This window comes from Lygodium microphyllum, chromosome 11, assembly GCF_053477565.2.
Source record: "Lygodium microphyllum isolate KBCC chromosome 11, Lygodium_microphyllum_v1.1.10, whole genome shotgun sequence".
NCBI lineage: Eukaryota > Viridiplantae > Streptophyta > Polypodiopsida > Schizaeales > Lygodiaceae > Lygodium > Lygodium microphyllum.
Window position 1 is genome coordinate 78,481,959 of NC_141145.1, and position 23,538 is coordinate 78,505,496.

The window sequence follows — 23,538 nt, forward strand, 5'->3', positions numbered from 1 at the left end:
CCAAGCCATACTATCTTTGGCACAGCCATATACCATCATCACATCTGATCACCTCAATGCCAAGGAATTACCTTAGCTCACCTAAATCCTTCATCTCAAACTTCTTCTTCAAAAAGTCCTTGACTTCAGCAATCCCACTATCACTATCATCTGTAATAATCAAGTCATCCACATAGATGACTATGATGACCAAACCTGCATCTCCCTTTCTCACATAACGTGAGCGATCAGCATCAGAAACATAAAAGCCAATATTGACAAGATACTCTCTGATCTTGTCAGACCATGCTTTAGGTGCTTGCTTGAGCCCACAGAGCGCCTTTTTCAACCTGCACACATACGTGGGATACTCTAAATCTTCATAACCTGCTGGCTGATCCATATACACTTCTTCCTGCAAATCACCATGCAAGAAGGCATTCTTCACATCCATTTGCTGTAACCTCCAACCTTTGGCTGCTACAAAAGCAATCACACATCTGATAGTTGCCATCCTAGCAACTGGACTGAAGGTTTCATCATAATCTATGCTATATGTCTGGGCATAGCCTTTTGCAACCAACCTAGCTTTGTACCTACTAATAGAACCATCTGCATTGTGCTTAATCTTATAAACCCACTTACATCCAATAGCTCTCTTGCCCTTTGGCAATGATACTAGATCCCAAGTCTTATTGGCCTCTAATGCAGCCATCTCCTCATCCATTGCTGCATCCCAATGAGTATGACCAACAGCATCCTCAAAACAAGTGGGCTCAACATCCTCAACTAGTTTCACCATATAAGCATAATCATGAGCTGCATAACCTTCAAAACCAAATCTCTTAATAGGGTATCTCACCCTGCTAGACCTGCGTACCACTGGATCACTCAATGGAGTCTTTGCATTGACGCGTGCTCTCTGCACACCTGGAGTCCTCACTGAAGGAATGCCAAGCGCATCATCCAAGCTCTCTGAGCCACTAGAGTCTCCATCAAGAACTCCATCAATGCCATCTGACACTTTATTATTTCCTTTGTCCTTACCTGTAGTGCTACTAGATGCACCTGAAGATGTAGAGGTACTCCTTAGTCTCCCAGACCAAGGACTACTAGATGATGTCTCTGGTCCACTAAGAGTCCGTGATTCTTGCTTTTCAGCCTGCACATGAGTGTCATGATCATCATCATCATCCAATGCATCACCACTAGATGCATACCAACTGCTCATTTCATCAAAGATGACATCCCTGCTCACTCTAAACTTACATGTGACAGGGTTATAACAGCGATACCCTTTCTACTCTAAAGAGTATCCAATAAAGACACACTTTTCAGCCTTTGGATCCAGTTTCTTCCGCAACTCATCTGGCACATGAACATACGCAACGCAGCCGAACACTTTAAAGTGTGACATCAGGCTTCTTACTTGTAAAAAATTCTTCGGGGGTCATACCATGAACTGCAGCTGTGGGGGTTCTGTTTATAATATAAACAGCAGTATGAACAGCCTCAGACCAAAAATGCTTAGGCATATTCTTTTCAGCCATTAAGGCGCGTGCAACTTTTGCAATATGCCTATTTTTCCTTTCTGCAACCCCATTTTACTGTGGGGTATACCTGCACGTGAACTGTCTCTTTATCCCATGAGACCTCAGAAAATCACTGAACTCATTCGAGAGGTACTCTCCCTCTCCATCTAACCTCAAGCACTTTACTTTCAAGCATGTTTCTCTTTCAACTACAACCTTGAAAGTTCTAAAGTGCTCAAACGCTTCACTCTTTTCCTTCATAAAATATACCCACAACTTTCTAGAACAATCATCAATGAATGTGACAAAGTATGAACTACCTTTAAGAGATACATTTTGTGTAGGCCCCCAAATGTCTGTATGCACAACATCAAGGATATTTCTGCTTACATCTCTGTCATGTGAAAAGTGTTGTCTTACCTGCTTACCAAACTAATATGCTTCGCATACCTTATGAAATTCTGCAACTCTAAATGTAGGCAAACCTGTAGCCAACCCTTTGGACTACATTAATTTCAGCCTTTGTACATTTGCATGTCCAATGCGTTTATGCCAAATTTCAATATCTGCAACAACACCTTTTCCTTTAGCATACATAGCAGCATTCATAGTAGGAATTCCAGCATCCAGAGTAAACATACGTCCAAGTCTACTTCCCTTTGCTACCAACCTACACTTGTCATTGAAGTCTTCTACAAAGCAACCCTTTGCATTAAATCTGACTTGCAGCCCTTGCTCTACCATTTGACCGACTGACACCAAGTTCTTTGTAATAGATGGCACATGTAATACATCTGAAATACTCTTTGTCTTACCATCATGCAAGGACAAGGGAACTTTTTCAATGTGTGAAATTGGGTGGCATGAATCATCACCCATCTGCACATAACCTGCATTTTGCAAATCCTGCATCTCTCAAAACCATTCTGCATGGCTGGTCATATGATTGGATGCACCTGAAACAACATACCAAACATCGTCATGTGTTCCCTTTCCTATAATAGCATTCAACATATGCTGCATAACAAACAGACGTTCATTTTTGTCTTCATTCTGTCGTGAAGATGATGCATAGTTTCCTTGTTGCAACTTACCACTGCGGATATCATCTTTCTTAGCATAACATTGGGCTGCAATATGACATGTTTTGCCACAATAGTGACACATAATACTAGAGTTGTTAGAGCCTCTGTTCTGCCATCCACCTCTTCCTCTAAAGCTCCCCCTGCCTCTAAAATTACCATGACCTCCTGAAACTTGCATAGCGTCAAATTGTTGATTCAATCTGTTTTGCTGGTTGTCACTACCACGTCCTATACCATGGCCTCTTTAAGAGAACCTGCCACGTCCCCTTCCTGAACTGGAGTAGAACGCCTGGACCTGTTCACCACTTCTTTCAGATGTCTCACTCTGCATGTTGATCTCTTCAGTGATCATAAGAGAGACCAACTCATCGAAATCTGGAAATGGCTTTCTGACATATACGGAAGTTACAAAAGACTTCCAAGCCTTTTCATTGTTAAGTCCATCCAAGGTAGACAAGACCAAATCATCATCATCGGGCATTGCATCAATCGCTGCCAATGCATCTGCAATGCTCCTTACCTTCAGTGCATACTCATTGATAGACATCTTCCCTTTCTTCAATGTATTCAACTCTTGTTTGAGTTGAATCTTTCGTGCCTTTGTATTTACAGAAAACATACTTTCAAGTATGGTCCAAGCTACATATGAATTCTCTGCATTTCTAATATATCCCAGCATATTATTGTCAATTACTGCAGACAACCAATACATGACCTTTTTATCTTTTGCATTCCATTCCTTCCGTGCCTTTGTCTCTTCTACAGTTGGAGGATCACTCACCTCTGGCTCCTTTTCTTCTCTTGAAACAAACTCGTAGAGGCCTTTTCCAATAAGGAAGTTTATGACACGGAACTTCCATGATCGGTAGTTGTTCTTGTCGAGCTTCTCAATGATGGGGCTTCCACTTTTCTCTACCATTATCACAAAATTAATACTAAACAACAAGCAAATCTTCTGCAATCCTCGACCTGTAGTGCACAGCAATACAGCAGACAACCTTTTTCACTGTCTACTTATCTGCAGAATACATAGCGCTCTTCAGGCACACCAAATCTCACTACAATCTAAGATTTTTGCTCGATCCTGCTTCCGGTGCCTCCACAGGCACTATCCAAGAGAGAGAGTGGAAGAATGGGAGAGCTTCTTACCCGTGACTTGCTTGCTCCAACCTTGCTTCTTCTCCGTTGCTTCAACCTTCAAAATCAGCCTCTCTCAGTGGTGCGGCTCTGATACCATGTCAAGAATCGCATGGAGCTTCCTGTTAGTGAAGACTTGGTTACTCCTTCTCAAGTGCAATGGCTGTTGTGACGTGTCAAGGTGTAAGGAGTTTCTTTCACCAAGCTTTTAACCATGAAATGTCCTCTGATATGAATATGGTCTCTCTTTATTTTTCTCTATCCCCTCGTGTTTTCTCATTCATTCTCCTCTCTCCCTTCCTCCCTCCCTCCCTCTCTCTCTCTCTCTCTCTCTCTATTATGTTTCATGTTTATTCCCTCTCTCTCATTCTTTCTTCATTTTTCCTTCTTCTTCTCCCTCAATGTACCTCATTCTCAACAAAAACAAACAAAAGAAAAGGAGAAAGAATAAGAACAAACCAAGAGGGAGGAATGTACTCACTGCAAAGGCTCGAAGATGGATTCTTAGTCTTCTCTTCGCGACGGCTCCTCTTCGCCCTTCGTACACTTCCTCTTCTTCTTCGTGAATGGCGGCGCGGCAGTGCGATAGTGGTAGTAGCGGTGGGGAGAAGCTCTCCTTCCTTCTCTTTCTCTCTTTCTCTCTTTCTCTCCATCTCCCTCCCTCTCTCGCTCTCTTCGCAAACTCTTTCGTAAAATATTGTACTGGGGTTTCGTCCGTGTTTTTTTTATCTGGGTACCGTCACTATTTGCGACGCATTTAGTGACGCAAATAGCGACGCTGCTAATTTATATCGAAACTCGGCGTTACTATTCTCCCCTTCTCTTGTAGTGGAAATAGACTTGAAAGTTAAGTGCTTGGAGTTAGATAGAGAGGGAGAGTATATCTCTGATGAGTTAATGGACTTCTTGAGGTCTCATGGAAAAAAGAGACAATTAGATACTTGTAGATTTACAGCACAATAAAATGGGTTGCAAAAAGGAAAAATAGGCATATTACTGAAGTTGCATGGGATGAAAACAATTTATCAAAATATATTTGGTCTTGAGCTATTCATACTTGTGTCTATATTATGAATAGAACTCCCATAGTTGTAGTTCATGGAATGACCCCCAAACAATGCTTTATAGGTAAGAAGCCCGATGTGTCACACTTGAAACTGTTTGGTTGTATTGCATATGTTCATGTGCTAGATGAGCTTCAAAACAAGCTTGATCCAAAGACTAAAAAATGTATTTTCACTGGATACTCTTTAGATAAAAAAGGATATAGCTATTATAGCTCTGGTCAGAGGTAAGTTCAAACTGAATAGGAATATTATTTTTTACGAGATGGGCAATTGGTATACATCTAGTGGTGATGCATTGAATGATAATGATGATGATGATGATGATAGTTATGTGTAGAAAGAAAAGCAAGAATCACAAAGCTTGCAATAGAAGCAGAAAAAAAAAGAATAAGGAAAAGAACATATCACATATCAACATGGACAAAAGATAAATCTCTATTACCCACTAAGGAATAAAGGCCCATCAGAATCTTTAATGCATATGAGGATTGGACCATACACATTAATTGAACCCATCTTAGAAAATACAAACAATATGTAGCTTGATAACAATAGAAAGAGAATAATAGCCACCCCATAGGAATGAAGCCCTATCATGCCTAGGACTCAACAACAATAGACATCTAACAAACAACAATATGCACCGAAAACATACACAAAAAATCACATACTTACAACAACAAAATAAACCAAATATGACAAATTATTAACCACAAAGATGCCTTTCAACCAAGCATGTAAGATAACAGAGAAATCAATCTTTCAAGACAAGTATAGGGGCAAACTACAAGTAAAACTAGCCATGAATATAGATCCCACAACAACAAATGGCAAGGCAATACACTACATCACCAGAGTTCAATTTTTGAAAGGGGGGAGGTGTCATGTCAAAGGCTATGAGAGAAGAAGCCCAAGAAGGGATAGTAGAAATAACAACCAAGGAGGCAACACTTATTGGAAGGGAGCTTGTAAGAAAGATAAAGAGGAGGGCACATGGAAAGGAGGAAAAGAGTAGAGGACAAGGAAAGTTGAGTGAGGGAGAAGAAGACACATGCTCAAGAGGAAGCTCATGTTGGCACAGTGATCCACAACCCATCCAACCAAGTGCATGTGCCATGCAACAAGTGTCCTCTTCCTTTCTCCTTCATCATTTTCTCCAACTCTCATCCTATGAACTAAGGCTCTTTCTCTCTCTCTCTCTCTCTCTCTCTCTCTCTCTCTCTCTCCTCATCGACTAGTAACAATCATGTGCTAACCCAAGCTATCATCCCTCTTTTTGAGATCGAATTGTACTTAAGTGTTGCATTTGCCGCCTTGAAATAAGAAAGGTCTTCTCTAGATTCACTCTTATGTTTTCCTCCCTCACAATTTTCATATGTCCAACACTATCACATCATTTAAGGTTAAATAATTATTTTAATTACTTAGAGTTAAGTTTTTAATAATTATTATACATAGAATTAGTCTAGCTTGTGTATTTATTTGTCTACCTTTTTATTCATATTATGACTATCTATATATAAGCGTCCGATTTTAGATGCCCAATTTGAGCGTCCCTTCTACTTCTCCTTCTCTCCGACTCTCAAGACTCACGAGCATCGGCTGGTGTTTTATGCTTTCTGAGGCCATCAACTGATCCTCCTCCTCCTCGTTCCACGATCATCATCCGCCACCGTCATTATCATCATCATCACTATCACCATCACCATCACCATCCTCTTTGCTGTTGTTCACACCGTATTCTTGCGTTTCCTCTTTGAAAACGCTTATTAGGTCTCCTGCCGAAAGAAGAACAAGTCAGTGATCAGGTAATATGAACAATCTCTCACTCCTGCTCATCCTCTGCACATATATCGAATACTGACACCTGCATTAACCTTGTGAGTTTATGATTTCTCCTGCAGGCGCCGCTTCATTATTTCATCTGCAGCACCACACGAAAAAATGGTTCTAACCCATACATCAGGGTCGAAGGGTCGTTTGAGCTACGAATATGAATGCTATGACGATGAGATTGCTCGACTGACGAGGTATTTCCGAGATATTGATTATGGTGTAGAAGTAGAAGAAGAGGAGGTCCGGCCGCCGGTTCTGGGCATGGAGGACGATCCGCCCGAGCTTACCTGCCCTTTGCTTCCCCATCAGAAGCAGTGGCTGTGGTGGAGCCTAAGGCGAGAGGCCTCCAGCACGAGAGGAGGAATCCTAGCAGATGAGATGGGAATGGGGAAGACCATCCAAGCAATCTCTCTCATATTGGCAAGCAGGGCCTTGGACAAGCAATCTTCCACACCACAGCCTCCGCCGTCGCCGTCGCCGCAATCGCTACAGCTGGTGCAGCCGATGCAGCCAGGATTTGTATCAATGCCGCACCATACTCCTTCCATGGTGTCTATCCCAAATATCATGCAGCTGCAGGTGATGCAGCCACGATTGCTATCAATGCCGCTCCATACTCATTCCATGGTGCCTAGCCCCAATATCCCTCGTGTACAGCCGGCGCTACGAGTGCAGCCACGATTGCAACCTATGACACCCCATACTCCTTCCATGCTGCCTAGCCCCAATATCCCTCGCGTACAGCCGGTGCTATCGGCGCTGCCACGATTGTCATCAATGCCGCTTCATACTCCTTCATGCTTGCCACGATTGTCATCAATGCCGCTCCATACTCCTTCATGCTTGCCTAATCATGTTGTTCCTTCCATGGTGCCTAGCTCCAACGTCCCGGGCGGAGAGAAGTTGCCTTCCACTTCCTACTTGAACATGCCATCCCTTGATTTTCCCAATCCATATCCTGAGCCATCATACGCTCTTGCACATGACGGTGGGCGCTTAATGATGCGTCCATGTGACAGACCCTCTCCTCTAACACGCACACGTGACATTCATCCATCCAATCACAATCAATCTTTGCCTCGTACACTATCATGCCAACCACATCATGACCCGACCCTTCATGCTAGTGAACCTTTGTTTGAAGCAATGAAGACCACCCTTGTCATTTGCCCTCAGACAGCCATGAACCAATGGGCACAAGAAATTAAGAAATCTACTAAGGAAGGAAGCCTTAACGTTCTAGTCTACCATGGATCTAACAGAACTCAAGACATCTCACAGCTTGCACAATATGATGTTGTTGTGACAACTCACCCCATTGTTGAAGTGGAGTATAGGAATTCTTCCATAAGGTATTGCACATGGTGCAAAGACAAGTTGTCTCTTACTAAACTAGAAACGCATGCTAGAAGATGTTTGAAACGACCCACAAGGTATAGTGGAGGAAGAACATATTACAGCATTAGTACTCAAAGAGATGTGAAGAAGTCAAGTAATGCGCAAGGAGATCATGTACAATCCAACGTGGTTGATGCAGTTGAGGGAAAATTAGAGACCTCAAGAAAAAGTAATCAAAGATCAAAGAAGCGTTCTATCTTACATTTAGTGAGGTGGAATCGCATTATACTTGATGAGGTATTCATTCTAAAAGGGTTTAAACATTATCTATTTCATGGAAAATCACAATTTAAGCTACAACATTTAAGCCGGACTTGTACTTCTCTTTTTGGATGCATCAATGCAACCAAAATGATTAAAGTAATAACATGACCTCAAGTAGGTTCTTTAAGTGCAAAATTAAGAACTCTAATGAGAGTATGGCAAGGTTACTTATTTAGTTTCTCTTTAATTTTCTCTAATGTTTGGCCTTACTAGTATCAATATGTTAAGTTGAGAATTCCATCTAGCTTAATGAGCATAGTGTGTACTCTCTTACATGGTTTAACAATCTAACGTAAGGAGTCTTATGTATCAGGCTCATGTTATTAAGGATAGAAACACCAATACTGCAAAGGCAATGTATGCACTACAAGCAAAGTATAGATGGTGCTTAACAGGAACACCGATTCAAAATCATGCCAAAGAGTTGTATTCCCTTGTAAGTATAGCTATTTCTTTCTCCCATTTTATTATCATTTTGATTGTTCTATATGATGCAAGGAATCAAGCACCCTCTACTTTATACATTTATTATTGATCAAGTTCTTTAAACTTCATCATAATTTTGGTGTATGGTTAATGATAAGCTATTTGAGGGCTTTGTGATATTCTTTTGTTGAGATTTGATGCAATATATATTTACAAAGTGTAATATGCTATTGATCCATTCATGGTGATAGACGATTAAAATATTAAATGGATTAGATCTATATTAGTCTTCGGCAAAGTTGGAGACTTACTAGACATTACATGACTATAGAGAAGTGACAATATATTTATGATAAATTAATACAACATATCCCAACCCCAACTCATGTAGGCCAAGATGGTTGTAATGCAAAGTACTACATTGACTTAGCTATTGTAATACTTCCACGCAATTAAAAGCTAGTTGGTTTGTTCGAAAGTTAGTTAGTCAATTAATAAGTTAGTAAAGTTACTAACTAAACACTGACTAAAGTAAAAGCTAAATAACATTAATAACTAACTAACTAATAATTTTATTTTTATTTTTTTTAAATGAGGATCGTAACCCAATTTTTTTTGTAGATTGACAAGGATTATAACCACCCATCTCATGGAAGTTACCACATGAACGAGAGCTATGAGTTATATTAGTCATTAATGTCAGTGTGTATAGTATGGATGGTTCAAAAATATAAGATTTTTGGACAAAACTAGCATATTTTAGATATTATTTATTATAAATATCCTAAAATGCTATGGAAATTTCTAGAACATGGTGTTATGTAAAAAAAGCAAGTGGTTTTCAACTAGTTTTGGAGATTTAATGCAAAAAAAAGAATGATTGGTGAAATCACACGCGTCGCGATCGCAGTTTATAGGCAGCAAACATCACTTCGAATAGGGAGAAGAAAAAGGAGTGATCTCGAAGATTTCTAAGCAACTGTCTTGGGGTTTTAACCCCCTTTCGAAGCCAATGGAACCATCAAATTTGTGATCTGAGCATTAGATTGTATATTAGAAGTTTTAGATCACTAATTTTGCCAAGATCCCCTCCATAAAGAGCTTTTCTAATTCTCAACCACAACCCTTCTTTTGTAATTCAGCTACTATAAATATGAGGCATGGGGAGCAGTTTAGAGAAGTACAAGGAGACCCCGAGAGGTTGCGAGAGAGATGTAGAGAGAGGAAGGTAGAAGAATACCTCTCTAAGAGACTGCGAGAAGAAGCTTGAGAGAGAGAGAGAGAAAGAGAGAGAGACAGAGAGGAGTTACCTTGAGAGGTTGCGAGGGAGAGAGTTAGCTCAATCCCCCCTATCTTGGTCTTCGACTAAGCCATCTTCTGTTACGCTCTCCCATCTCAATTTCTTTCTTTCTTCTTTATCTCTCGAATCCACTTGCAAATGATGGCTCCAAATTGAGGAGATGGAAAGACCATGGAAACCACTATAACCGGTCAAGGAACGGGTATTGCCAGAGATACGAGAGTGCTCGAGGTTACCGGAGTTGCCACTACCAACGGAACATTAGGTGTGGCGAACACAAGCTCAAGCAAAGACAAAATATCCAATGTTGTTGTATCAAACCATGTTATTCATTACTAGGTTATTATTTCACTACCTAAAATAATTACATAAAATATTAGCTTCTATATTTTATACTTACATGAATTGGCAGTTCCATCTAGAAAGCATACTAGTACATGCCTAAACAATTAATCGCTATGATTTGTAGTTAGATTAAGTGAGATTCTAAATCATGGAATCATTATGGAAATAGTTGCAAGAGGTTATTGCACATATGACTTTATGCGCACTTGAGGTTAGTCAAATGGGTCAATATAATTATTGTCAAACACGACAAGGTTAAGTGTTGACTAATGCTTAAAAAGTGAAACTCTATTTAAAGGGACATGTAAGTAATCTCGTTAAGTTATTGGCACAATATATTTCTTTAAGAAATTTCACTTATGTTGGATAGGTTAGCCCCAAACGGGAAATTCGTGTCTTGCTTAACATATTGTAAGAGATGTACTCAACACTTCTTTATGGGGAGGAGAATCCTCATTAGAATGTAAGGTTACCTTAAGATAAGGTCTACCTTGGCTATGGAAGCTGTGAACTGCACGATGGTGTGATTATCATTGTTGAAAGGACTATTTGTGTTTGCTAGAATCTAGATCTCTGATTAAAAACATTGACAAACAGGATAAAAGGAAAGGTCACACTAGGCTATCCCCAAGCTAACTGTGAAACCCTACTCCAAGGGGGTCATGGTTATCACTTCAAGAGGCTTAGACTGGCTCCATAGTGAAAGGTCTATCCATAGGAATAGTCTTGGGAAGTAGGAAATGTGGGTGCAGGGGGGACTCTAGCCGTAAATCCTATATTATTCCTAGAATCTAACAAGCCTCTTCATAACCCCGGATGGGATCTTGGAACCCTAAATACTAGTTATAAGGGTGGAATTTTGGTGGGGAGAATATCCTCGTGGAATTCTCTGTATCTTCCGTAGGGTCGAAAAGATGCAAATTGTAATAAGCTTCGAATATAATAAAGAAGTTTGTTTTATTCAAGGATTATTTGAATTGTATGCGTGTCCGTGAGATAATTTACGTGAAGGAACATGTGATTTAACGAACTAATTAAGGAAGCTAGTTGTGTATATTCCAAAAAATGTGATGTAGGTAATTGAAAAACTAAAGATAATTCTATCATCAAAGGAAAGTGGACGGGCATAACCCTCGAGGGGTCCGGTCCAATGGTAGCGTGGTCTCGGTTAGCTAGAAGCTTTTCTAAATTGGCAATAGAACTAGGAAAACGATAATTTAACCAACTAGTCGTTAGGTAGAATCCATTGTTTTAGGGGTCCGGCAAGTTCGCTTCAATTTGAGTAATCCTGTAGAAGTGGAAACTCAGAATTACTGACGCTAACTAGAGACACGTCTGATTTTAGAAACCCAAAAATTCAGTTCGATCCTAGTGGTTTGGCCAGAACACTTCTGTTGGTGATGTAGACTCAGTGGGGTCTAAGTGACAAACCCCATGATGTTCCAAGGGAGCATTGGGCAGCGTCATTTGGAAAACCTACCATTAGACTACAAAAAGGTGTGCCTTGGAATGAGCTTGGCAGACACCTCACATTTGGTATTAGAGTACACGTTTGTGGGAAATCGGGTCATGTTCATCCATCCACCATGCCATAAGACACATGATGATAAGCACAAAAAGAAAGGTGAGAACATACTGCAAGAAAAGTTTGATTATCACAATATTGTCCCCAGTAAGTTATGTGTAAACATTGAAGAGATAAATGTAATGCAACCAAAGTTAGAAGATGATTACATCGTAGCAGCTTTCTCTCTTGATGCTTCTCAATTGAGCGATTCTTCATTCACATATTCTTAGTATTGGCTACTTCATTTAGGGGCTTTCTTTTATATTTACTTGCATATGAATTGGTTTCAATCCTATCATAGCATGATAGATTCTATGTGACTAGAAAATGACTTAGTGTTAGATACTATTGGCATTGAGAATATAAGACTATAATTTTGCTCAAACAACTCCTTTCCTCTGCATAATGTATGCCATGTACTGGCTTTGAGCAAGAGCCTTCTATCTAGTAGATAGTTGGATAATGTGTTTATTATGTATCTTTTGGTGATTTCATATAAAATTACCCATGGGAATCTTGTCTTTGCTTGAGGTACCAAGGCTAGAAGCTTCTATTCTTTATTTGTATTTGGATCTCTTGACTATGTTTTGATTATGGCTGATATAGTGTATGTATCTTTATGGCATCATCATCTTAGACACATGTCCTTAAAGGAAATGAAAATACTTATTTGTAGTACCTTTCACCTCCTGATTGCAATGTTTTGATTGTTGTGACCATTGTCTTTATGGCAAGCAGACATGAAATTCTCATAAGAAGTCTGGCATTACACATATGGGTGAGCCTTTGACTCTTGTGTATTCTGATATATGTGGTCCCATGCCCTATCAGTCACATTGGGTGACACAAGGTACTTTTTTTCATTCATTGATGATTAGTCACGTAAGGTCTAGGCATATCCTATTAAGCAAAAATTAGACATTCTATCTACCTTTTAGCATTGGCTTACTCTTGTTAAGAACTAGTATGGGTATAGTTGAAATGCCTAAGGCTTAACAATGGAGGTGAGTATGTCTCAAAAGCATTTGAACAAGTTTGTGATGAGGGGGGTATTAAGTGTCAGTTGATTGCCCCATATATCCCAATCCAAAATGGTGTTGCCAAGTGCATGAACAGGACCATTCACGAAAGAGTCCAAACTATATGCTTAGTTAGGTAGACTTACTACAATATTTTTAGACTAAGGCAATTATTACTATTAACACCATAATAGAGAATTCAAAAATCTCCCAAGTTCCACTTTCAAATAAGGGGTAAAGATTTTATCATGTGGCTAAATCTTAACCCATACTTCAAAGTGGGACTCGGAAAGATAACCTATAGAGTAATTAGGGTAGACTCCACTTTCAAGTAAGGGGACAAGATTTAACCATGTGGCCAAAAATTAACTATATTGGAAATTCCCAAACTATATGAGAATTTCCAAATTCCCTAATATAGTGTTTATTGTATATTTGAAAAAGAGATCCCCATACATTATTATTGGTTGAGGAGGTATGGTATGGAAAATCTTCCTCTATGTGCGCATCTTAGAGTCTTTGGATATGAGGCTTTATGCCATGTATCTAAGGGCATGCAATAAGCTAGATCCTAAGTTAGTGAAATGTATCTTTCTTGGTTATGGAAATGTAGATGAGATGGGATATTGCTTCCATACTTAGAATTAGCTGATTCTTTTCCTCTACCTTTGGGCACATTGCCTTTAGGGGGCAGGTTTTTGGGATAAAGGGCAGCGCCCATGTTTGCACATAAGGGCTAGGTTGTACATAGTACATATACCTATCTAAAATCATTATTGGTAAACTCTCCAGTACCACAAACCATGTGTCTCTATCTCTTCTCTCTCTCTGAACGTGCATCTCTACACAGATGCTCCATTGCAGCTAACTCAACATGACACCCTCTCTCAGATCCTAGATAGAGGAGAAGGCTAAGGGATATGGAGTGCTATCAAAGTAAAGCCTAAGGAGGCACCTTCATAAACAAGTCTGCAAGATTGTCCTTTATCTTGTAGTAGACCAAATCAATAGTCTCATCCAGAAGCTTTTTCCGAATGAAATGGTATTGGATCTTATTGTGCTTTGGCCTAGCATGAAACATAGGGTTCCGGGCCAAGGCAATGCAACTCTCATTGTTCCATTAAAGGATAGTAGGACCTGCTTGTGGGTAGCCAAGATCCTCCAATGACCTATGAAGCCACACTATCTCACATGTGGTAAAATATACCACCTAATACTCCACCTCAGTCAAAGATAGGGCAACCTTGGGCTACTTCTTACTACTCCATGAGACAGCACTGACACCTAAGGTAAAGCAATAACTTGTGGTTGATCTCCAATGACCCACATCACTAGCCCAATTTGAATCACTCCATTCTGTAAGTAGAAAGTTTGCATCACCTATACCTATTGGATAATAAATCAAGGGACCCCCAAAGGAACCTCCAAATCCTTTGAGCAACCTGCTAATGCACCATCTTGGGTTCCTCATCATGAATCCGACTAGCATACCTATAGCATAACACAAGTCAACATGAGTATTGAGAAGTCAGATCAAGGAGCCAACCAACTTCCTGTAACAAGTAGCATCTACTAAAGGAGAATCAGAATGAACTATAGCCTTCCAATTTGGATCCATAGGGGTCATAATAGACTTGCATCCCTCTATCTCACAAGTAGTCAAGAGCTCCTACACATACTACTTGGGAGATAAAGTTTTCCCTCAAAGTCTGATAGATCTCATGACCTAGAAAGAAATGAAGAAGTCCCATATCCATCATCTCAAACTTCTCATGAAGTGTTGCCTTTGTTTGCTTAACCATCTAGGCATTGTCACCTATCACAATCAAGTTGTTTTCCATATAAAGGATAAACAACACATGACCTCTACCTAAGGTGTGAACATAAAGTTGGGAATCGGCCTTGGAATGCTAATACCCCAATCTCTCTTGGAGAAACGAGTCAATCTTCTCATTGCAAGCATGGGGAGGCTATTGAAGGCCATACAGGGCCTTCCTCAACATGCACACCTTACCATCAAAAGAAGAGAAGTTGGGAGGCTGCTCAATATAGATCTTCTCCTTCAACTCCCCATTCAAGAAGGTAGGATTCAAATCTTTGCAAGTTCCCTTACGCATCCATAGTGGGAAATTTGATGTATACCATGATAGCTACTTGTCCTAACATAGCATTTGTAGTGGGAGTTGTGGCACACTATCTAGCTACATGTGACCAATGACATTGGGATGCTATGAAGGGTTATCATGAGGTACATGAAAGGCATTGTAGATATGTGTGTTTGTTGTGGTGGCCATGATACTATAGTTGTGGATTATACTAACTTCAACTATACAGGACATGTAGATAGGAGGAGGTCCACCTCTGGGTATGTCTTCACTTTTGATAGAGATGTCATTTCTTCGATATCCAAGGTATAGAGAAATGCATGGCCTTATCTAGTGTTGAGGGAGAGTATATTGTGGCCATTGAGGCTTGTAAGGAGACCTTAGGTTAGGCTATCTAATGGGAGGCCTTGATACTACTAGTACACCTACACCTTATTCCAATTCTACGAGTGCTATTCAATTCAGATCTTCCATGCGAAGATAAACCATATTGAGGTGCACTATTACTTCATTTGGAAGGCAGTAAAGGACAATTCTGTTGAGCTTGCTAAGATATTAAATTATAAGAATCTTGTAGGTTTGCTTACTAAAAGCCTCTTAAGAGAACATTTTGTCTTCCTTAGAAAGATAATGGATGTAGGATGAGATGGTATCTATTTCTCATCATGTTGTACTTTATGTAGATTTGTACTTTATCACTTTTTTCTTATTCTCTCCCCAATTGAGGCACATTCATTTTAAGTGGGAGTTTGTTGGGAGTAAAGGAGTGTGTGGTTATGCCACCTTGTATTTATCATGATTGCACATATGTACACGCAGGTGGTGGGTTGTCCATCATTATCACTTTATCCCTTATTCTTTCAATGACTATTGAATAAGGAAAGGCCGATCACACATTAGAATGTTGGAGTTTCCATGTCTTGTATCTCTCTCTTACTCTCTTTCTCTATCTACCATAGCTCACATCTCTATTGCTTCTACTTGCTTTTGCTTCCACTTAGGCTTCACCCTTCAAGGTGAAGGCCTAGTCTAATCTCAAGTGTGGTAGCCACGTTTTGCTATCTACACAATCTACTACTCTATAGAGGAGTCTTATTGTTTTTCTTCTTAATCAAGAGACTAACCTTAAAAGATCATCTCTCCTGGTGGCTTAATAGCTTATGAAAACAACAAATGGCTTTTTTCTTTTCACTATTAGAGCAATGATTGTCATCCATTTTTTATTCATGATCACTCTTAATCATTCTAGCAAACCATGAAAGCTTCATTCCATCTTTAATGTTTCATTCTTGGTTCTTCCAGCTAAAATATATCAATTCAAAACAAGGTGGCCATGGATTTTGAGCTAGATCCACATGTTTTTATGTCCTATTGAAGGGGCTATTCATCAAGAAGCATTAAAAAATCTATCTCTAACATATCCAAGCATTATGGGATCATTATAATTGAGATCTCTTAATATTGGAAGGAGTCATGTATCCCTTAATAGATCGGTGGGTATTCACCATTGTTGAAGGCAACAAGGAGTGACAACTGGTGAACCGACTCTCTTTCATATTCTCTAGAAGATTCAAGCAAAAGGCAAGTAGCATAGTAGTTTTGAGTATGAGCCTAGACATGGCATACTCATCTATGTTCACATTTACATAAAAAACAAGGGATGTGGATCCTCTTCCTTTGCTACTCTCTTTTTCTTAGCAATAGCATTAGGAGCTTTAGATAATTATAGGTCTCCACAAAAGTTGGGTTTGGTAAATTTTGGAATTTATGTACAAAATTTTTGAATGAGGGAGACAAATCCCACTCTTGGAACTTGAGGTTGTACTTAGGGTTTATGGATTTTACATAAAATATCAAGGAAATGTTATATTTCCCATGTAGCTCAAGGTTGTAGTCAACTCCATACCTTCATGGGTAGGGTAGGTACATAGGATCTCCTTCTTCTTTAGGAAATGCTCCAAAAAAGGCCATCCAAGCCTCATCACTTTCCTCCAATATAGCCTGTCTCTAAGTTGGCTGTGAATCAAAACCAAGCACTAGTCTAGGATTTTCAAATACCTTATTTTGCCAATATCTTGCTTCTTTTCCTCTAAGATAGTTTGGGTCTTGCAACTTCTAGCCCAAATATCTTTGACTCAATTACTTGCCTCATGATATTCATTGTCATTACTTGCTTAAGCTTGGTTTTCTTGTTGAAAATGTAGGTCATCAGTGCATCCCAGGCCCTAGTATTTCTAGGGCTGAAAACTCTTCCTCCCAGTGTATGTTGACCTCCTGGTGCTCCCTTAGAAAGGGCACCTTAGGCACTTGTTGTGGTTTATTCCTCAACTTTAGTTCTACCTCATTCAATTTTTTTTGCCTTTCATTGCTTTGGGTCTCTATGAGCACCTAAAGAGGATGATTCCTTAGGTGAGTGCTAGGGTTGTTTGTTGTAATCAGGATGGTTTAAGAACATCCTCCACATCCCAATTCACTTCCGACAATGGGGAGTAGGATCCTTAGGTATCATAAAGACCAATCTTGCTATCCCTTGTGAGGCATTCCTATTCAAGTTGTTTAATCATTTTGTCCTAAATAGGCTCGTATTTTGGTAGATGTAGAAGTGGCACCAAGGTGTTCTACAAGCCTTCCCTAGCCAACTAGAGCTTTCTCTTTAGTCCCTCCATTGAGTCCTTCTCTCTTGGGTTGGTGACCTTAGTGAGGGTCTTCACAAAGCTCTTCTATTGGATTTTCATCAATTTCTCAGCTAGCTAGGCTCTATCCTCTACCATATTTATGCCATGCTTTGCCTTTGCCAATTTGCGAGCAAGGTCCTACATGGATCCTGAGCTTTCTACTTCCCACAACGATCAATATTTTTTCTAGCTTTCTCTAGCCCTCGCTTTTGCCACTTCATTAGAGCTTCTACAATGGAAGCATACTCTTCCTTGCTTCATTGAAGTTGTTCCTTCTCATGAGTAAGTGTGGCTATGAGAAGCAAGCCCTTGGGTGGCTTCCTCGCACTATTCTACTAGCTTGAGTGTCCTCTCTTTCAATTGATTTACTTTTTTCTTGTCCTGTTGTAGTTGCACAATTTGTTGATCTTACTCTTTTGACCTCCATTCAAGTTGAACGAGGCTTTTAATGGTTTTTTCCTATTGTGCTTTAGCCTTCTCTCTACTTTCCTTCTCCTATTTATGTTGTGCTATCACTTCATCATACTTATCATCATTCATAGCTCTCCTAGACAAGTTGGCTAGCTCTGTATTGAGGCTATAGATGTCCCTGGTGTATTGCCACTATAATGTTGCATAAGCCTCCTTCTCCTTCTCTAGTGCAAGTACTGCTTGCTTCCTTTCTTCCTCCTTTATGTCCCTTGTTCTTCCAATGTCTTAAGGAGGTCATCAATGTCTTGTCCCATTCCTTGAGTGATGAGGGGAATCTAGGAAAATGCTTCCTCTAGATGTAGCACCTTCTCTTCTTCTTTCATGTTCTACTTCTTTTGTGTTGTAGGCCTTTTTGATCTCGTGAGGGGAAGATCCTACTGATGGACTACTTGACAAGATTGAGTAGAGTGCTTCCACCCATTTCTAGCCTTCATTTGAGATCTAGTTGCCGCCCTCCAATCTAGGAAATACTTGCAATGATAATGGTACAATTGTTAGTTGGGTTCTCTGAGCTTCACATGGCCAAGTGATATTCCTCTTTAGCTTTCTTCTCCTTGACTTGTCATTCTACCTCAACCTTTTTAGACTCCTCCATGGCAGTCTCTAGCACATCTTGTTCTTTTGATGAAGTCTTCTCTTGTTTGCCTGCTTCATATCGGCATCTTTCTTCTTTCCCCTTTTTAGAGCCCTTTTCTTGCTCTTCTCTTGATCATCCTTTTAATGCTCCTCTTCGATTCTAGTTTTCTCTTCTTTCTACTTTTTAATGGCTTCCAAATTCGCTTGTTGTTGGGCCTCTTCTACTCTTTTTCTCCTCTCTTTCTCTATCTTACTTTCTTTTTGGATATGTATTCTTTACTTTTTCTTACTAAGAGTGGCATGGGGTCCTTCCTCTTCATGTGTGTGCTTGTCCTTGCTCACTAGATTTTGTACTTTCTCATGGTGTTCTATGCTTTGGATGTGGTCCTATCTTCTCAGGCACCTATCACTACCTCTTTGGGGTGTTGGGATCATTCAGTGCTTCTTCAATAATGGTTGTATGTATTCCTCTAAAGGCAACCATAGTTTTTCTCCTAGTGTCCTTTCCCCTAGTGGGTTTACAACTTCCCACTATGACTTCTTCAGAGCCCACTGCCTCACTATGAGTAGTGTAGTTCCTCCATGGATGGTGCTTCTTGTATAAGCATTCGTGTCCTTTAGGTCTCCTAACACCAAATCCTTGAATATGGTGAGGTGGATCCTATTCATGGTAGCATTGTGCTGAGCACTTGAGAACAACATGTGGATAAACTTTGATTGTAGCTACAAGCCAGGGTCTAGTATAGCCTCAAACTCGATTTCATCATTGCCTCCCATCTACTCCTTTGTAAAATTTAACTGGGCCACCACATCTTTCTTTGTCTTTGGTTTGAAAGGGCATTGTGGTAATCCTAGGGCCCTATGCACCAAACCTAATAAAAGTGGAATCTTTACCTTTTGCAGCCCTTCAATAGTCTGCACCATGATTATCCCTATTTTCTCTCGTCCATTATGATTTGTAAGGAACTCAGTGCACTTTAAGTGGTTGACCCTACCTCTGAATTTTTCCACATACTTTATTGGGGAGCTCAACCTCACCAATTCCTTTGCCTTTTGTTCATCATCTACCACATGTGTGAGATTTTCTATCTGCATGTACCTCATGTCTCCATTTTGCAAGATGTCTACATTCATATTATACGTTGCTTATTCTACATTCATGAAAGGGATTTGGGGCTTTCCATGTCTCTCAATTTTTGTTAACTCCGGTCGTTTTTGATATGCCTACAAGAAATGGAAAAAATTGTGATTAAGAGAGTTTTGAACTATTATACATAACCTTACATGTTTTACTTATCAAAATTTAATAATTTTCAATAGAGCTATGGAATGAATGAATTTGAAATACCTACATTTGCATTTGAATACTCCCTCCCCTTCTAGGAAAATTAGCAATGCTTCCTAGCTTGCAGGGGTGAGGATGGTAGGGTGTGGAACATTCAATGCAATAGGTTATTATAGACTGACAAAAAGAAATGAACAAAAAAGAAAAATTAGAAGGAAATGAAGTTTGTACAAGTGAACAGGTGAGAGGCAAATGGTATCTACACTAAGGAGATTCTGTTGGACCTTTTTATAGAAGCCAATCATAGAAATTTGAATTGTATTCCATGGTAGCATATTGGTCCATGTCACTTTGTCTAATGCCCACATGTGTGATATAAGTGAGAACATCTATGAGGAAATCATCCATGTTCAGGTGGCTGATAATGTGTAGTTCCTCCTCACATAGGACTCTATCTAACTATGGATATAGTAGCACATGATCTTCCAAAGGAGTGTTGCAGGTGATGGCTAGAACATGGAAAGAAGTGGGTGTAGTGTAAGTGGGATCATACTTAGTGATCTTGATGCCTCGTCGTTGCTCCACATTTTTCATTATTTGATAGTTGCATCATTCCCACTATGCACGTAAGGTAAACGGTTTTAAAAGAAATTCATGTTCTAATGTGGCTAGCTTCTCTAGGTCGGCTATTTCTATCTTGGAAGCTTCCACATGGCTACGTTTGAAAGATGTGATCAATGGGCTTTTTATGGTATGTTCCTTATCAACTTGAGTGTCAATGAGCTCTTTGGAAATAGAGGCATGCTTGGCAAAGATGAATTCATATTCTTCCGAAGAGTAGGGCAAGCCTCTTACTTCCATTACAGTGTCTTTATCAAATAATCTTAGGTCAAAGCAGTCATAACTATGAGCAAATAGGGTGAAGGTATTGTCAAGATGGCAAATGTTGTTCATAATACTCTCACCAATATCAGAAGCCATGTCTACAAGAAGCTCTACAATGGAAGGTTTGAGGTAAGAGGGCAATAACTCAACAGGAAGTTTAGGTTTTACATTACTTACCAATGATGCACCTTTACTTGACCTCATTGGAGGATTTTCTTGTTTTTCATCTACTGTTGGTGCATTTAGAGGTGTTGTTGTTATTGTAGGTGAATTAGTAATGGAAGTCTTTGCTCCACTTTCTCGGGTGAAGGCATAGTTGTCTCTAGAATCTACTAGTTGGAATCCGATGGTGTAGCTTATGTGGATGTGTACGGGAGGATTGTAGCCTCCAAATGCTTAGGCCTCCACTTATGAGGGGATGGTAGTGGTGGGTGGCATGGGGAGTTTTTGCCTCTTGCTTGTAGTGTTGTAAAGTCGTTCCGTCGATTATGGGGTCTTGGTGCCTTATTGGTCACTACAAGGAAGCACAAAGTCTAGTTTAATAACAACAAGTTCACTAGTAGTTTTTTGGAAAACAAAGGAATAGAAGCTATGGTCTTGTTCATGATGGGATGATTTGGCAGCGATAGCCACTAGTTACCCTCATAGTATCCTTGGGCTGCAACAAGGTCTTGGGAACCAGCATGGCCTTACAGGTGTCCTTTGACCATAGTGCCACACTTTATGCTGTTTTTTCCAAGAGTGTGTGTGAGGCTTAGGTGATCTAGAGATCAAAGTTTCCTAGCCTCTGTTAATGGTTAATCATGTGTGGATGTGTTGACCAATGGGGTTAGCTCACTTACAAGCCTCCATTTGGCTGTATGAACTTGTTTTAATTCATGTAGTATTTGTTTATCACCCTCACTAGAATTGATGATAGATGAAAACCTCTGTTTGGCAGTACAGGTCTAACTGAGGCTTGGGTGCCCTTGCTAAAATTCGTTATTATCCTAACGTTGGCAAGAGTGAGATGAATATGTTGGGTCTCATAAGAAAATTTGCATTGTGTTTGTTTCTTGAAGGTCTATCCTAATAATGTTTAATATCCCACTCTCCCAGTGTTTGGAAGCACATAAAAGATAACAAGAAGGCTTTCAATCTCGATGATAATCATGATTCTACATTCTCCTCGCAAGGAGTATGATTTTCCCCCATATGGGTTGATTCTGGCATTGGTCGATCAGGGAATAGTGTGGGCAACCACAATCAGGACTGTAAGACTTTCCATGTGTAGTGTGTCCCTATTGAAGTGTCCTATAAATCCACCATGTGCTTCAATGAGAGCACATCATGCATTTCATTCTTGCAAACATGCTATCTTAACAACCTATCCTACCTTAATCAAGAAAGCTAACTGGCAATCATTTGGTGTGGTTCAATCTTTAAGATGAGCTGTCTCAATCTAGATTTTTTGATGGGAGGATCAGAGATCTCCTTCTCCAAAATCTACACTATCATTTGCCTAGTATGGCATGAGGTCTGCTTTGTAAAGCTCCTTTTTGCTAGATACTTTGAAAAGGTGAGCATCAAGTAAATCATCCATGATGCCTTTTCAAGTAGGCTCTCTTGTGGTTATGCAGGATATGTGATCTTCCATGTAATGATGTTTTCCCTTTTGCACAACCACTAAAAACTCAAATGCTAACAAGAGCAAGAGATTGAAAACCCTTCCCACTCTGCTATTGAGTAATTCGTCACCTCACATCAGTGAGTTGCCTACTTGCAAAACTCTCTAGGAAATTCATGTTACGTTTGCTAGGCTGGCACAACACTACTCCCACTACAAATTTTGATGCACCAATATGCACATGGAAGGTAATGGTCCAATCTGGGGCTCGTTGTCGTGCTGTTGCGCATCCAAGCCGTAAACACCTCCATTTTTGTTGTGCATCTGTGTTATCTTTTCGTGTGTGTTTCATTGTGTTTGATTGCTGCATTATCTTTCCGTCCTTTTCAGTACCCGCATCCAATGTACATACTCCACTTGTGTGTTTGTGTTTGTGTGTGTTTCTATTTGTGTGCATGTTGTGTGTGTGTCAGAAAAATATGAAAAACTGATGCCAAAGATTATTATGCTGTCAATTTCAATGATGAATTCCAAGAAAAGTGCAGGAAACCGTGGAATCAAAGGAAGCTTTGTAGAAGCCGACATTTAAGCTATGAAGATAATGGTTGCACATGAACAAGGCCAACGTAATTTGCGGGACAAAGCATTTTTGAAGAAGATACATTAGCACTATATGCCATGGAGAAGAAGGGTCCATATGCCTTTGCCGTAGACTTTTTGATGGGAGTCTCTGTGGCTGTCTCAAAGACTGCTTCTTCCCTCCTTCTTGTGTATTCCCTTGATTATGCTAGAACTCACCTTGCCAATGATGTGAAGACTGCAAAGAAAGGAGGGGAACATCAATTCAATGGACTCTTGGATGTCTACAAGAAGACTCTTAGAAAGTTTCGATAAATTTGAGGTTGTGATGGTAATGTCATCAAACCGTGCTCCCACAGAGGATCTCCAGATTATCGACTTAAAGGTGCCCGTCCGGATGG

The 23,538-nt window shown here is 39.9% G+C and overlaps 1 protein-coding gene across 1 annotated transcript in view; it reads left to right on the forward strand.

Annotated features, from left to right (window-relative positions):
- Positions 1 to 6,744: 6,744 nt before the first annotated feature.
- Positions 6,745 to 23,538, forward strand: part of LOC148028997 (DNA repair protein RAD16-like) — a 99,127-nt gene continuing 82,333 nt past the window's right edge. Inside the window, exons 1-2 of the mRNA XM_087688514.1 lie at positions 6,745 to 8,271; positions 8,612 to 8,734. Coding sequence (XP_087544640.1) covers positions 6,745 to 8,271; positions 8,612 to 8,734 — 1,650 coding nt within the window. The remainder of the gene's footprint in view (positions 8,272 to 8,611; positions 8,735 to 23,538) is intronic.